A 15,663-nucleotide genomic window follows, 5' to 3' on the forward strand; every position below is an offset into this window, starting at 1 on the left:
ATGAGCTGATCAGATTTGGCTACTTTATGATGTCATACGATGTTTTGTGGCTTGTGTAACCATTAGCCAATCAGCAACCAGGGTAACCCCCCCCCCCCCCCCCCCCCCCTTATCACCTGAATCTTCTGCTCTAGAGCTCCTTTGAGTTCTTTGTAAACCAAATGTCTCTCAGAGGGGCGTGGGGAGGGGCTCCTTATTTTCATCTAAAGTAACAGACAGAGAATCAGCACTTTGGAAACAGGGCTGAAACAGAGGGGATTATGGGTAATGCTGCAATGATCTGTTTGGTGTTTCAGCCAAATTAAACTAAAACTGCAGCTGGGGCACCAGTGAGAGAATCTTACGCAGGAATAATGTTCAAGAACAATGGGATATTTTGTTGTATCCCAATAATACTATATCATAATGAACAAGTTTCTCCAGAAGCCTTTCCTGGTAAAAAAAACAAATGCTCAATCTGGTGCCACCAAACACCTGTCCCCAATATATATAATTACACCAGGTGCCCACCTAAACCCACTAATAATACATTTACTATACTACATTACATTACATTGCATTTAGCTGACGCTTTTATCCAAAGCGACTTACAATAAGTACATTCGACCAGGAAGACACAACCTTGAAGAAAACAGAATCATAAAGTACATCAGGTTCATAGAGCCAAACATTTCAAGTGCTACTCAACTGGCTTTAGATAAGCCAGTCATTTATTAGTATATAAGTGCTTCGTTAATAGTTCTATCGCTCGAAGTGGAGTCGAAAGAGATGAGTTTTCAGTCTGGAAGGTGTGTAAGCTATCTGCCGTCCTGATGTCAATGGGGAGCTCATTCCACCATCTTGGAGCCAGGATAGCAAACCCACGTGTTTCTGCTGATGGGAACTTGGGTCCCCCTCGCAGTGCGGGTGCAGCGAGCCGTTTGGTTGATGCAGAGCGTAGTGCACGTGCTGGGGTGTACGGTTTAACCATGTCCTGGATGTAGGAAGGGCCAGATCCATTCACAGCATGGTAAGCAAGTATCAGTGTCTTGAAGTGGATTCTAGCAGTTACCGGAAGCCAGTGAAGGGAGCGGAGGAGCGGAGTGGTGTGGGAGAATTTAGGAAGGTTGAAGACCAGACGAGCCGCTGCATTCTGGATGAGCTGCAGAGGTCGGATGGCACATGCAGGTAGACCAGCCAGGAGGGAGTTGCAGTAGTCTAGGCGTGAGATGACGAGAGCCTGGACCAGAACCTGCATTTACTACATTTACTATACTACTTTAATATACAAAATAACAATCACTTCAATATCTTTGGGAAATGTACATTAGTGCAAGACTCTTCATAGCTGCGTAAACAAGTGTCTGGTGCTGGGTTTGAGTGTCTGAGTGTGTGTGGGGTGTTATATACATTTGCTTTCAAATTCCCATCCCTAAAATAGTGTCTCCTTGTGTGTCTCCAGGTCTGTGTCTCCGTCTCTACCCCCAGTCTCTGTACGAGGGGATGGAGGAGGCTCATCGTCCGGGGGTAGAGGAGGAGAACCTCAGCCACCTGGTGCTGCTGCTCAAGAGGCTGGATATCGCTGACATGGGGCAGTGCAAGTTCCTGGACAGACCAGGTATCTGTGTTTACAAAAAAGTGTTTGTAGAGCAAGAATAAAAAGGAGTGTAGCGGCTAAAATCATAAAGGCACCAGTTAGCGAATGTTACGCCGGGGTAAAGGATCAAAGTCCAGCACTCCCAGTTTACAGCAAAGTGCGTCTCTTGGAGTTGAATTATAAGACCATATTGCCAGAGGTGGGAAGTAGTACAAATACTTCGTTACTTTACTTAAGTACATTTTTCTGGTATTAGTACTTTACTCCACTACTTATTTTTCTGACAACTTTTTACTTTCTTACATGTTGAACACAAATACCTGTACTTTCTACTTCTTACATGTTGAACACAAATACCTGTACTTTCTACTTCTTACATGTTTAACCCAAATACCTGTACTTTCTACTTCTTACATGTTGAACTCAAATACCTGTACTTTCTACTTCTTACATGTTGAACTCAAATACCTGTACTTTCTACTTCTTACATGTTTGAACTCAAATACCTGTACTTTCTACTTCTCACATGTTGAACTCAAATACCTGTACTTTCTACTTCTTGAACCCAAATACCTGTACTTTCTACTTCTTACATGTTGAACTCAAATACCTGTACTTTCTACTTCTTTCATGTTGAACCCAAATACCTGTACTTTCTACTTCTTACATGTTCAACTCAATACCTGTACTTTCTACTTCTTACATGTTGAACTCAAATACCTGTACTTTCTACTTCTTACATGTTGAACTCAAATACCTGTACTTTCTACTTCTTACATGTTGAACTCAAATACCTGTACTTTCTACTTCTTACATGTTGAACTCAAATACCTGTACTTTCTACTTCTTACATGTTGAACCCAAATACCTGTACTTTCTACTTCTCACATGTTGAACCCAAATACCTGTACTTTCGACTTCTTACATGTTGAACACAAATACCTGTACTTTCCTACTTCTCACATGTTGAACACAAATACCTGTACTTTCTACTTCTCACATGTTGAACACAAATACCTGTACTTTTCCTACTTCTACATGTTGAACTCAAATACCTGTACTTTCTACTTCTTACATGTTGAACTCAAATACCTGTACTTTCTACTTCCTACATGTTGAACACAAATACCTGTACTTTCTACTTCTTACATGTTGAACCCAAATACCTGTACTTTCTACTTCTCACATGTTGAACCCAAATACCTGAACTTTCTACTTCTTACATGTTGAACTCAAATACCTGTACTTTCTACTTCTCACATGTTGAACACAAATACCTGTACTTTCTACTTCTCACATGTTGAACACAAATACCTGTACTTTCTACTTCTTACATGTTGAACACAAATACCTGTACTTTCTACTTCTTACATGTTGAACTCAAATACCTGTACTTTCTACTTCTTACATGTTGAACTCAAATACCTGTACTTCTACTTCTTACATGTTGAACTCAAATACCTGTACTTTCTACTTCTCACATGTTGAACCCAAATACCTGTACTTTCTACTTCTCACATGTTGAACACAAATACCTGTACTTTCTACTTCTCACATGTTGAACACAAATACCTGTACTTTCTACTTCTTACATGTTGAACTCAAATACCTGTACTTTCTACTTCTCACATGTTGAACTCAAATACCTGTACTTTCTACTTCTTACATGTTGAACTCAAATACCTGTACTTTCTACTTCTCACATGTTGAACTCAAATACCTGTACTTTCTACTTCTTACATGTTGAACATAAATACCTGTACTTTCTACTTCTTACATGTTGAACTCAAATACCTGTACTTTCTACTTCTTACATGTTGAACTCAAATACCTGTACTTTCTACTTCTTACATGTTGAACTCAAATACCTGTACTTTCTACTTCTCTCATTTTCCAAACAGCTGGTTCCTTTAGTCTGAATGTGTGTTTGATGCGTGATCATTATTCTTTAGAGCCTATTGATTTGAATACGATCTGTGTATCCATCATTTCCTGGTCTTCTAGTCAGTACTTCTACTTTTACCAGAGTATTTTTAAACACGAATATCTGTACTTCTACTTTGTAAAGGATGTGTGTACTCTTGCCACCTCTGCTCTCCCCTGTATATTGATCTGTCCTCCATGCGTCCCTCTCTCCCAGCCCCTGAGGCTCTGATGCAGGCTCTGGAGGATCTGGACTACCTGGCGGCGCTGGATGATGATGGCAATCTGTCTGAAGTTGGCATCATAATGTCGGAGCTTCCCTTGGAGCCGCCTCTGGCCAAAGCTCTGATCGCTGCCTGCGAGTACGACTGTGTGGACGAGCTGCTCACTATCGCTGCCATGCTCACAGGTAACTGCAGCGAGGCAACTGGTTGATAACACGATACGATACGATAATACTTTATTGGTCAGATCAAGTCTGACATTTGACTTGCACAATAATACAAATCCATCCAAATCTCTTTCATCATTATTATTTTTGTTTATTTTTCTTACTTTCTAAGGTAGGCCATCTTTATTAAAAATAAATTGGAGTGGTACTCTGTTACTGGTTGTCTAATACTTGAAACCTATTCAGGATTGTATCGATTCAACTGGAACAACTGATAATGTGACTGAAAGACATTATACTCAGGGGTGCACATCACTTGTTTGCCCTGGTTCTCAAAGGAGCACCTGGAGATGTTGCTGGTGCTCCTCCTTAAAATGAAATAAATAAACCGGTCTTTATTTGTCAGACACACGGCACAGAACACACAGAGGTGAACACAGAACACACATGCAGAGGTGAACACAGAACACACATGCAGAGGTGAACACAAGACAACATTAGCACGACCAGTAATCCTACAAGCTGTCATCACTACCCTCCTGACTGTTCTCCTGACTGTCTTCCTCTCTGTTCTCCTCTCTGTTCTCCTCTCTGTTCTCCTCTCTGTTCTCCTCTCTGTTCTCCTCTCTGTTCTCCTCTCTGTCTTCCTCTCTGTTCTCCTCTCTGTTCTCCTCTCTGTTCTCCTCTCTGTCTTCCTCTCTGTCCTCCTGACTGTTCTCCTCTCTGTTCTCCTCTCTGTTCTCCTCTCTGTTCTCCTCTCTGTTCTCCTCTCTGTTCTCCTCTCTGTCTTCCTCTCTGTTCTCCTCTCTGTTCTCCTCTCTGTTCTCCTCTCTGTCTTCCTCTCTGTTCTCCTCTCTGTCTTCCTCTCTGTTCTCCTCTCTGTTCTCCTCTCTGTTCTCCTCTCTGTCTTCCTCTCTGTTCTCCTGACTGTTCTCCTCTCTGTTCTCCCTGACTGTTCTCCTCTCTGTTCTCCTCTCTGTTCTCCTCTCTGTTCTCCTCTCTGTTCTCCTCTCTGTTCTCCTCTCTGTTCTCCTGACTGTTCTCCTCTCTGTTCTCCTCTCTGTTCTCCTCTCTGTTCTCCTCTCTGTTCTCCTCTCTGTTCTCCTCTCTGTCTTCCTCTCTGTTCTCCTCTCTGTTCTCCTCTCTGTTCTCCTCTCTGTTCTCCTCTCTGTTCTCCTCTCTGTTCTCCTCTCTGTCTTCCTCTCTGTTCTCCTCTCTGTTCTCCTCTCTGTCTTCCTCTCTGTCTTCCTCTCTGTTCTCCTCTCTGTTCTCCTCTCTGTTCTCCTCTCTGTTCTCCCTCTCTGTCTTCCTCTCTGTCTCCTCTCTCTCTCCTCTCTGTCTTCCTTCCTCTCTGTCTCCTCTCTGTCTCCTCTCTGTCCTCCTCTCTGTTCTCCCTCTTCTCTCTCTGTTCTTCCTCTCTGTTCTTCCTCGACTGTTCTCCTCTCCGGTTCTCTCTTCTTCTCTCTGTTCTCCTCATATATCTTGTCTTCCTCTCGTTCTTCCTCGACTGTTCTTCCTCTCTGTTCTTCTCCTCTCTGTTCTCCTCTCTGTCCTTCCTCTCTGTTCTCCTTCTCTGTTCTCCTCTCTGTTTCTCCTTCTGTTCTCCTCTCTGTTCTCCTCTCTGTTCTCCTCTCTGTCTCCTCTCTGTTCTTCCTCTCTGTTCTCCTCTCTGTCTTCCTCTCTGTTCTCCTCTCTGTTCTCCTCTCTGTTCTCCTCTCTGTCTTCCTCTCTGTCTTCCTCTCTGTTCTCCTCTCTGTCTTCCTCTCTGTCTCCTCTCTGTTCTCCTCTCTGTTCTCCTCTCTGTCTTCCTCTCTGTTCTCCTCTCTGTTCTCCTCTCTGTCTTCCTCTCTGTTCTCCTCTCTGTCTTCCTCTCTGTCAGACATGGTAGCTGATGATGTAGGCCTACTACTTTCTCTCTGGTTGAGTCTGCGATTAGCTGCTTGCATCCACAAGTCAACAGCTGGGTTTGGGTCGAAAGTCCAGTTTTAAAAGGATGTTTGGTTACTGTCCTATAGTAAACATTGGAATGATTTCAAACCTGTTTATCCCAATAATTATAAAGGAGTGCCTTGAAAATATGTGTTTACATAAATTGTGACCAAACCGTTTGAACTTAGACTAAACTAAACCCTCAGAGTCCTTTACCTCACTGAGCTGTAGTTATCAGTCTCTCGGTCTGACTGGAGACGACTCTCCCTCCACATTATTGTAGAAACATCTTCTTCTTACATCCGCAGCTAGCACCAGATTCTAATAACAACAGCGCCAGTACCGGTGCACCCTCCCTCGCTCACTCGCACTTTGGCTGTGAGCTGCGGGTGCCAGATAAGCCAACATCCCCCATTTTCATCACTTCGCAGTACAGGCAAATGAAACGTGTAACCGGGGTGAAAAGGGTGTTACATTTACTTAATTATGAATGTTGTTAGAAAAAATTAGGATGAGCCCCAACGGTCAAAAATGTTTGTTTCCCTCCCAGAGCTGCCAGCGCAGCGCCTCCACAGATCTGGCGCCCTAGGCGAAAATCAACGCCAGTGCTACGGGCCGGCCCTGAGTTCATATCATAGGTTCATATGCAACTCGCAAATATCTTTCTCTCTCTCCTCTCTCCTCTCTTCTCTCTTCTCTCTTCTCTCTTCTCTCTTCTCCCTTCTCCCTCCCTCTCTCTCAATGTTGGAACGCAAATGCGCCTTTTTTCAAATGACCCGGTGCTCTTTTTTTGGCCGAGGTGCGCACCAGTTATGTGCAGCTCTGATTATACTGTATTATTGTTTGTAACAAACAAAAAAATCCATTCACTTTCACAATGAGGATTAGCCTTGTAGGAGCCGCATTTATAATAATAATAATAATGCATTTTATTTATGGGCGCCTTTCAAAGCTCTCAAGGACACCTTACAGAGCATGATTAAAAACAAGCAACAAAGAAGATCACACAGTCATACAAGACTTAAAAACAAAGACTTAAAAACAACAATCAGTTTAGAGGAATTAAGATATTGAATACGCCAGTTTGAAAAGGTGGGTTTTCAGGCTGGATTTGAAGGTTGAGAGTGAGTCCATATTGCGGATGTCTTGTGGGAGAGGGCTCCAGAGACGGGGGGCAGAGTGGCTGAAGGCTCTTCTTGACCCCATGGTGGTCAGGCGGGAAGAAGGTACAGTGAGCTGGAAGGCAGAGGAGGATCGGAGGGCACGAGAGGGAGTGTAGGTGTGAAGGAGTTCAGAGAGATATGGAGGTGCAAGAGTGTGAAGGGCCTTGAAGGTGAGGAGCAACACTTTAAAATCTATGCGGTATTTAACTCTCCAATGGAGTTGTTGGAGAACCGGAGTGATGTGATTAGTGGAAGGAGTTCTGGTAATGATACGGGCGGCTGAGTTTTGGACCAGTTGGAGCTCACGCAGGGATTTGTGAGGAAGACCAGAGAGGATGGAGATGTAACGAGGGCGTGGATGAGGATGGCGGTGCTGTTGGGTGTAAGTGATGGGCGGAGGCGGTTAATATTGCGGAGGTGGAAGTAGGCAGATCGAGTGATGTTGTTGATGTGAGCTTCAAATGATAAGGTGCTGTCTGTGGAGGAAACTTCTGTGTAGCAATGCAGTAGGAGTCACCGACTCATGAAGGAGACACGGGATGAGCTGGAGCTTTGATGGCAAACACTGACGGTTTATTTGGAGTTACGGCCGGAGAGTTGACAAGACAGGTGGTGCGTCACGAGTTGACACAGTGGTTGCCAAACCAATTCTGAAGAACTCTTTCTGCAGCTCGAGCTAGTTCAGAGTGTAATAATCAATATTCTTCATCAGTGAGACAAAACAAATATGGACCCTGAATCTAACTAGAGCTCTCGTCCATAGAAAAGAGTGTGTGCCAGGGAACCTACGTCCCTGAACAGTAAACTACCTCATGGCGGCTTGTGCTCTGTCACTGGCAACAACAATGCGCCCAAGCTGCTCCTCCTTCAGAGAGATAGCAGCAATACCCAAGGCCGTAGACATATGCCACGGGAAAGGAGACAGTGAGAGGAGAAAATTATGAACTGTGTCAAAGGTTGAATACCTATGCAAATTATTCCCTAACACTGTCAAGGATGACACCCAGACTCTTAACTTGGGGGGGGGGTGGGACTGTGGAATTGTCAATAGTGAGGAAGAATTTGTCAGTTCATTTAAGTTCATTTTGATCCATTTGCAACTTTTATTAATGCATTTTTCTATTGCAGCAAGAGGTTCGCCTTGCTCAGGTGATGGCCAGTCCGCCCCGGCTTCCCAGCCCCATACCATTTTGGAATAAGGAGTTATAAGACAAACTGATAGGATTTTGGCCACTTAACAACCCTTAGATGCCCTTAGAGTGACTGGACCCTACTCTCTTCTATAAGTGGGTCAAAAAGGACCCGTATTAGAATAATATGTGTTTTTATGCACGTGTTTTTTGTGTTTTTTTACGTTTTTTGTCATTTTGGTTAAGAGAAATCAGTTGTATAATATTTAGTATTATATTTTGGTTCACTCTAGAAATATTTTATATTTAATTTTTCTCTATTTATAATTTTAGACTTTTTTTTTACATTTTGAAAAAAACGTTTTGAACATATCGATGCAAAGATCTCCGCTATTCTGAGACCCTCGCAGTATTCCAGTCCCTTTTCCAAACTCATCTCTTCTCCTCTTGTCTACTCATAGCCCACCCCCCATCAATCCATGCCAGTTGATCAAGTCTGATAGTCCTACACCCCCCACCCCTAACCTTCCCTTATATTGTAAAGCCATTTTGAGTCCTTGAAAAGCCCTATAAAAATATAATGTATTATTATTATACTGACAGGTTTCAGATCTTGCTGTGTAAAATAATCTTCCTGAGAGGTGTCACTTGTGATGTCGTCTGTGTGTCCCACAGTGAATGTAGTCCTGACGGCAACAGGTGATAAGAATCAAAGGTTCCCAGAGGACCCCATAGAAAATACATGCGGGTCATTTTTGACCCACTTATTGAAGCTTGGGGTAGAAATACAAAAACTACAATATCTTAAAATGTAAATTTAAAATGTGAATGGCGTGATATCCAAAACATGTTTTTTGAGGAATAGCTGGAATATGAAATGTTGATGACTTATGCATCTGAGGGTTAACAGGCCTTTAACCGTGTGAATAATGTGTCTTCTTGCAGCTCCGTCCTGCTTTGTGACAGTGGAGCCCAGCAGAGAGGAGGCGGTGTCTCAGTGGAAACCCCTGATGCACGCAGAGGGAGACCACATGACTCTCATCAACATCTATAGCACCTACCTGGAGCGTACGTAATGCTTCACCTGTTGTGTTTCATCCTGACCCGTCTTGTGTGTATTTAGGCCCGTCTTCCCTTGTGTTCTGGCTCAAGTTGTACTTTCACAGGGAAGGGAATCAGGATCGAAATGCAGAATTAAAGAGCCGACAACAAGGCAAGCTTTATTAAATTAAAGCTGGTAGAAATAAACACTAAATAAAACTGGAGGAGCGGGCAAAGTCAAACTAAAATGACTAACAAGCCAGGAACCCTTTGAGGACACTTTTACCTCATTCACACCAACGCAACTCCGGTTCAAGCTCCGTGCTAGAGCTTTTCAGGTTCAGAACCGGTTCTTCGGTTTAGCTCCGGCTCTTTTCACACCGCCCAGAGTCCGACTGGTGCTGCGTCATTGCGTCATCGTTTGCGTCATGACGTAACCGTTTGCGTGCCTGCTTCATAAAGCCAAAGCGTGCGGAAACCCCTCACAGCTGACACCGACAACAACAACAACAATGGCCGATTGTGCTCCAGCTTCCTCTGTACCTCTTCGGAAGACAAGATTCCCAGTAAGTAGCTGGTCTCTTCAGTGGACCACTGCTGCTTGTTAAGTTTCTCCATCGTTGTGTACAAGCTGGATAAAACGCGGGCTTCTTGTTGTTGTTCAGGAGTTGCCCCTGCCCCTGCCCCTGCCCCTGCCCCTGCCCCTGCCCCTGCCCCTGCCCCTGCCCCAGACACAGACACAGACACAGACACAGACACAGACACAGACACAGACACAGACACAGACACAGACACAGACACAGACACAGACACAGACACAGACACAGACACAGACACAGACACAGACACAGACACAGACACAGACACAGACACAGACACAGACACAGACACAGACACGTCAACTCTTCAGAAACCACCAGTGGGGTCACTTAATGGCGTAGAACAAAACGTGATCTGTCTCTTCAATGTGTCTCAACCACAGACCTTATTTCCAGATATTTTCCAAAATCCCGTTGGCTCTGAGACGAGGGAACCGGAAGTGCTAAAATGCTAACTCACTTCCGCGTTTTAGGACTCGTCACTGCACCGCTCTATACCGGGCCGTCCCTCCCTACCGGCCATTCATGCAGACTGCGTGGGGCCTCACCTTGCGTAGCGGGCCTCACCTCGCGTAGGGGGCCTCACCTCGCGGAGGGGGCCTCACCTCGCGTAGGGGGCCTCACCTCGCGTAGGGGCCTCACCTCGCGTAGGGGGCCTCACCTCGCGGAGGGGGCCTCACCTCGCGTAGGGGGCCTCACCTCGCGTAGGGGGCCTCACCTCGCGTAGGGGGCCTCACCTCGCCTCGTGTAGGGGGCCTCACCTCGCGTAGCGGGCCTCACCTCGCGTAGGGGGCCTCACCTCGCGTAGCGGGCCTCACCTCGCGTAGGGGGCCTCACCTCGCGGAGGGGGCCTCACCTCGCGTAGGGGGCCTCACCTCGCGGAGGGGGCCTCACCTTGCGGAGGCGAAAATGTGCGCTTATGCCTAACTGGTGCTTATGCGGCGCAATTAGTGTGGAGCGGCACGGTTTCGCTGCTGCAAGGCTCCTCTAGCACCCCACCCCCCGTCGACGACGACGACGCTCGCGAAACAGAGAGCCTCATCATATAACTTTGCGTGGGGCCTCGTGTTGGCCAGGGACGGCCCTGACTCTATAAGAGTGGGATTCATGCATTACTGTGGATATTTTACTAACATTTCTGATATATATCTGTGAGTTATTGAACCGTCTGTGTGGCTTTACTGCAGATCACCAGGATGAGGCGTGGTGCACGACAAACTTTCTGAGTCACGCAGCCTTACGATTGGCTGTGGTGATCAGGGCGGAGCTTCTGGAGGTGATGCAGAGAATAGAACTTCCTGTTTCTCCGCCTGATTTCGGATGCCAGGACAACTGCACCAACATCAAGCGTGCTCTCATCTCAGGCTTCTTCCTCAAGGTAAACACCCTGTTTATTCATTTTTAAACTGAGGCATAGGAATATAGTCTCAACGTTTCTTTCAGTTTGTGTGAACGGACAGAGAGATCGAGATATCGTTTCCCACAATCCCAAATTCAAAAATACAAATATATATAAAAATATGTATATACCTATAAATACACAATCAACAGACACATTTATACATATGCACACATTAAAAGTAAGGTTGGTAAGAATGGAGAAACAGCTCGAGTGCGCTAGAATTTGAAAGTACGCAGCCGAAAAAAATCTGCCCCTTCCTTCAGAGTTCCTTACGCAGCGTCCACACGGCGGCGTGCGTTGAAGCCTGCCGGTGGGCGTGTCTGAAACTCGACCAACAACCAATCACCAAGCACGCGGTTTTAATATGATTTGATTGGCTGCGCTTCCGTCGAAGCTTGAAAAGTTGAACATTGCTCAACTTTTGAAGCGAGCAAAGCGAAGCGTGACGTCACCCAAAGTGAATGGGCAGAAGAATTCAAACTTCAACGCACGCCGCCGTGTGGACGGGCCGTTACAGAGCCCCTCCTCCAACACACGAACGCGCACGTGACCATTGAGGGCACGAGATAAGTTTGTGCCCAGATGGAAGGCTGACAGGCAGGTAGGCCATCCAGTTACTTTAGCCGGCTCAGATGATTGGTCGTGCTTTTTACAGCGCCACGGCTTCAACTGATGACATTTTTTATGGATTTATTGTCAAAGCATTTAATTTATTCATTGCTATCGGGATGTTAAGAGCATTCCATGGAATATAACAAGTGTTTCTGAAGGGAATTACCTACCCCACCTTTAAGCTAAAAGCACAACAATCAATATATACAAAATAACAGTCACTTCAATATCTTTGGGAGTTATATATATGATGTATACCATAACGTATAACTCTCTTAACTTAGAATTAGCACCACAGATCTCCAAATTATAATATGTCCAGTACTTTGATTCATGACCAAATAATACCCTCAATACTCATGGACCAGAGGCCTGTACTACGAAGCAGGATGTTCTCCTAGCGGCTAACTTCAGGTAAAACTCTGGGTTTCCGGTCCTACGAAGCTGGTTCTCTTTTTAGCGGGCTAGATCTCCATGGTAACTTATGCTTAGCGGCTAACCTGCTCCGGAGCAGGTTAGGTTGCAGGCTAAGAGCTCAACTCAGTGAAAGCACTGCCTGCTGACCAATCAGAGCTCAGTGTGCGGAGTTTAAAGCGATCAAGTCATATTACAGGAGAAAGGAAATACAGAAAAGCTGCCGTCGCAGGAAAGACGGCCGGCAAAAATCAACGACTGTGTGAACGTGAACATGAATAGAATATCACCTCCATCTTCAGAGCAATCTCACTATTATAGCAACACATTAAGTTGACGTTAGGTTGAACCAGCTTCGTAGTACAGGCCTCTGAGCAGTACCCTGCGAATTAGCTTCTTAGCATGCTGATATGCTAAACAACCCCCAGTGTTCCTCAAGGTTACATTTTTGTGGCAATGTATTTCTTATACACCCCCACAATATGTGAATATATAAGGATTATGTGATCAAACCTGCTTGACTGAAATGTCTTCATTTTTCACATCAATCTCCCCATATCTTCTTGCTGTGTTGATGCTAATTGTTGTTGTTGTTGTCCTCTCAGGTGGCTCATGATGTGGACGGCTCAGGGAACTACCTCCTGCTGACTCACCGCCACGTGGCTCACCTGCACCCCTTCTCCTCCTACCTGAGTCTCCAGCCGTGCCCCGCCCCCCCCAGCTGGGTCCTCTACCACGAGTTCACCATCTCCTGCGACAACTGCATCCGCATCGCCTCCGAAGTGCACCCTCAGATGTGAGTCAACACGGAGATTGATAGTAATAATACTTTTAGAGCGCTTTTCCTGGTGCTCAAAGACGCTTTACATAAAATCAGAAAACAGTACAAAGAAAACAAAAGAAACATAAACAATAGTCCTAATCTTTGTTGATCGGAGTTTGAAAGCAAGAGTGAATAAGTGTGTTTTGAGAGTGTTGGCCTTTTAACTTTTTATAATTGTTGTCTTATTTCTGGGCAAACAGGGTATTTTTTAATGTGTTAAAGGTCTCTTATCATGCAAAATGCACTTTGTGATGTCTTCTCTCCATCAACATGTGTCCCCGGTGTGTCGGGGAACTCACGCAGCGTCAGGAAATAAAACCCCTCTCTCTTTTCCTCCGTACCCAAATCTCTAAAAACGGGGAACAACGGAGCTGATCCAGATTTGCGTCCGATATGACGTAATATCTGAAATGTGGACCCACGGCCCAATCAGAAACGTTGCTATCAGAAACAATGCCCGACTGTTTTGGACGTAATATGGTCGGTGTTTACATTAGCATCGCTAACACTCAGAGCTAACCTGTACTGGAGAGCATGTGTGTGAAGAAGCAGGAAGTAAAAAGGAACTCACCTTGTGGTATAACCGGCAAGAGAGAAAGCCTTTGAGCTCCAAACTGTTTCAGAGAGAATCCTTGATAACCCATGATATGGCGTTTCATCACGGCAGCATTTAGTTTAGACGGTAGCTGCCGGGTCCCGCATGAGCTCAGACCCCTCCTCTTTAAAGATTTATACCCAAATCAGCACTTTAGAAACAGGAAGTGAAATAGAGGGGTATGAGGCATGGCTAGAATGATCTGTTTGGTGTTTGGAGCAAAACACTTCATAGACATGTTTTGTATATATTTGTATATGAGACCTATGCTATTGCCTAAAGATAGCATGATAGGTGACCTTTAACATGAAAGCATGATGTTGGTTTGAGAGGGAGTTAGGTTGTATACTATACCTATACCCCAAAGACGTATACTTTGGTGTACTCTGGGTTCAGTAATCTGTAAAAGAATCTTCTCTGTTCTCCCGCTCTCTCTCTTCAGGCTGGTGGAGCTCTCCCCTCAGTATTATTTGGGTAATCTGCCCCCCAGTGACGGCAGAGAGCAGCTGATGGAGCTGAGGCAGAATCTGGAGCCGCCCTCTTACGACACGGGGGTGACTGCAGAGGATTACAACAGGATGCTCAGAGAAGTAGAAACTGAAAGTGAACCTCACACTGAGTCCAACACTGACCTCTGTGTGGTCCAATGAGAGGGAAGAGGAGGCGGGGCTTCTCAGGAGAACACACTCCTCGTCACGCAGCTGTCACTTTATCTGAGATATCTTTTTATGAATTATCCCGAAATCTCATTTATGGTTTGAACCAGGGGTGTCAAACTCATTTTAGAATATAATATACAATGGGTGTAATTGTACATGCCGCTTTACAGAAGCCCATAAACTACATGTCCCACAATGCATCTCAGTTTGTGACATGCACACTGAAGAGACTTGCAATTATTTGCCGTAGACTTCTGCTTTCAGACGTAGTTCATTATGAAGTTATTACCAGAACTGATAATAATCCAACGCAGAGGCAATAATTTAATATAATACATTATTTAAGTAAGGGATATTGTGCAGCGACGCGGTCATTACGGGGAAAGAACATCGTAATGACCGCGTCGCTGCACATTATCCCGCTTATTACACGGCCACATTCTCAACAAAGTAACGATATGACTCCCAGTGTTAATTGAAATGCTTTTATAGATTTAGAAAATGTTTTTATGGATTTAAAAAATAGCACGCTATTACTTATTTAAATTGACATGCATCCGCTAAGAAAAATAGTCCGTTGTTACCGTAGCAACGGCAGGAACCGCTTCGATAGCGTTTTTGAGGAGCTTTTTGATTACAGATTTGAAAATATTGTTGCTTGCTTTAAAAGTAGCACAATTCATGAGTCAAGCCTTGGGAAGTATCTAGATATCCCTGCCCTGATGCCAAAGGAACTGCACACTGAACCAGGGTTTCCGCTAGGATTGTTTCTCGCCGGTCAAATGTCCGAACAGAATTAATTTTATCGGACAAATTTGAAACTTACCGGTCATGTTTCAATAATAATAATAAGAGTTGTGTAGCAGAGTTTCCGTTAGCAGGTAATTACCGGACTAGGACCGGATATGCTGATGTTTAAAAGTCAGTTAATGGGAGTCATTTTTATATTACTTCAGTTTATAATCGTAACAGATTGAAAAATTCAGATTCATTTTTCAATAAATGATTCCATAAACAACAAACAACATAATTATTACATTCAAATAAACTACTTGTAGTAGATTAAGTACATTATTCAAAAGTTTACATTAACTTTGAATAATAACACGGGAGAAACGGATCCTCTCCCTCTCTCTCTCTCTCTCTCTCTCTCCTGACAGCCCTAAGTTTCTCATGCAGCGCTAAACAGTGGGCGGGGCTTCAGGTCAGACTCAGCAGCTGATCTGATCTCTCTCTCGGGTCCGGTTATACTTCATTCGCGTTTATGTCCATATCGATCAGATCCAGCTCTGCTGATCGGCCTTTATAGAGAGCACCGATCAAACTATTAAGAGTGAATATCGGCCGATAATGATCGGCGGCCAATCGATCGGAGCATCGGACATTTTGACCGGCAGGTTTTGAAT

At 44.6% G+C, this 15,663-nt stretch overlaps 1 protein-coding gene across 1 annotated transcript; it reads left to right on the forward strand.

Moving 5' to 3' along the window:
- Nucleotides 1–1,441: 1,441 nt before the first annotated feature.
- On the forward strand, nucleotides 1,442–14,641 carry dqx1 (DEAQ box RNA-dependent ATPase 1; the record flags this gene model as incomplete). Its single annotated transcript, XM_034200145.1, is given in 6 exon segments — nucleotides 1,442–1,597; nucleotides 3,717–3,908; nucleotides 9,058–9,180; nucleotides 10,940–11,130; nucleotides 12,786–12,976; nucleotides 14,041–14,641. Coding segments are annotated over 6 exon segments (1,061 nt in total), but the record flags the coding sequence as incomplete, so codon positions are not given.
- Between the last annotated feature and the right edge of the window lie 1,022 nt (nucleotides 14,642–15,663).

The sequence above is a fragment of the Gymnodraco acuticeps genome, unplaced genomic scaffold (assembly GCF_902827175.1).
Source record: "Gymnodraco acuticeps unplaced genomic scaffold, fGymAcu1.1, whole genome shotgun sequence".
NCBI lineage: Eukaryota > Metazoa > Chordata > Actinopteri > Perciformes > Bathydraconidae > Gymnodraco > Gymnodraco acuticeps.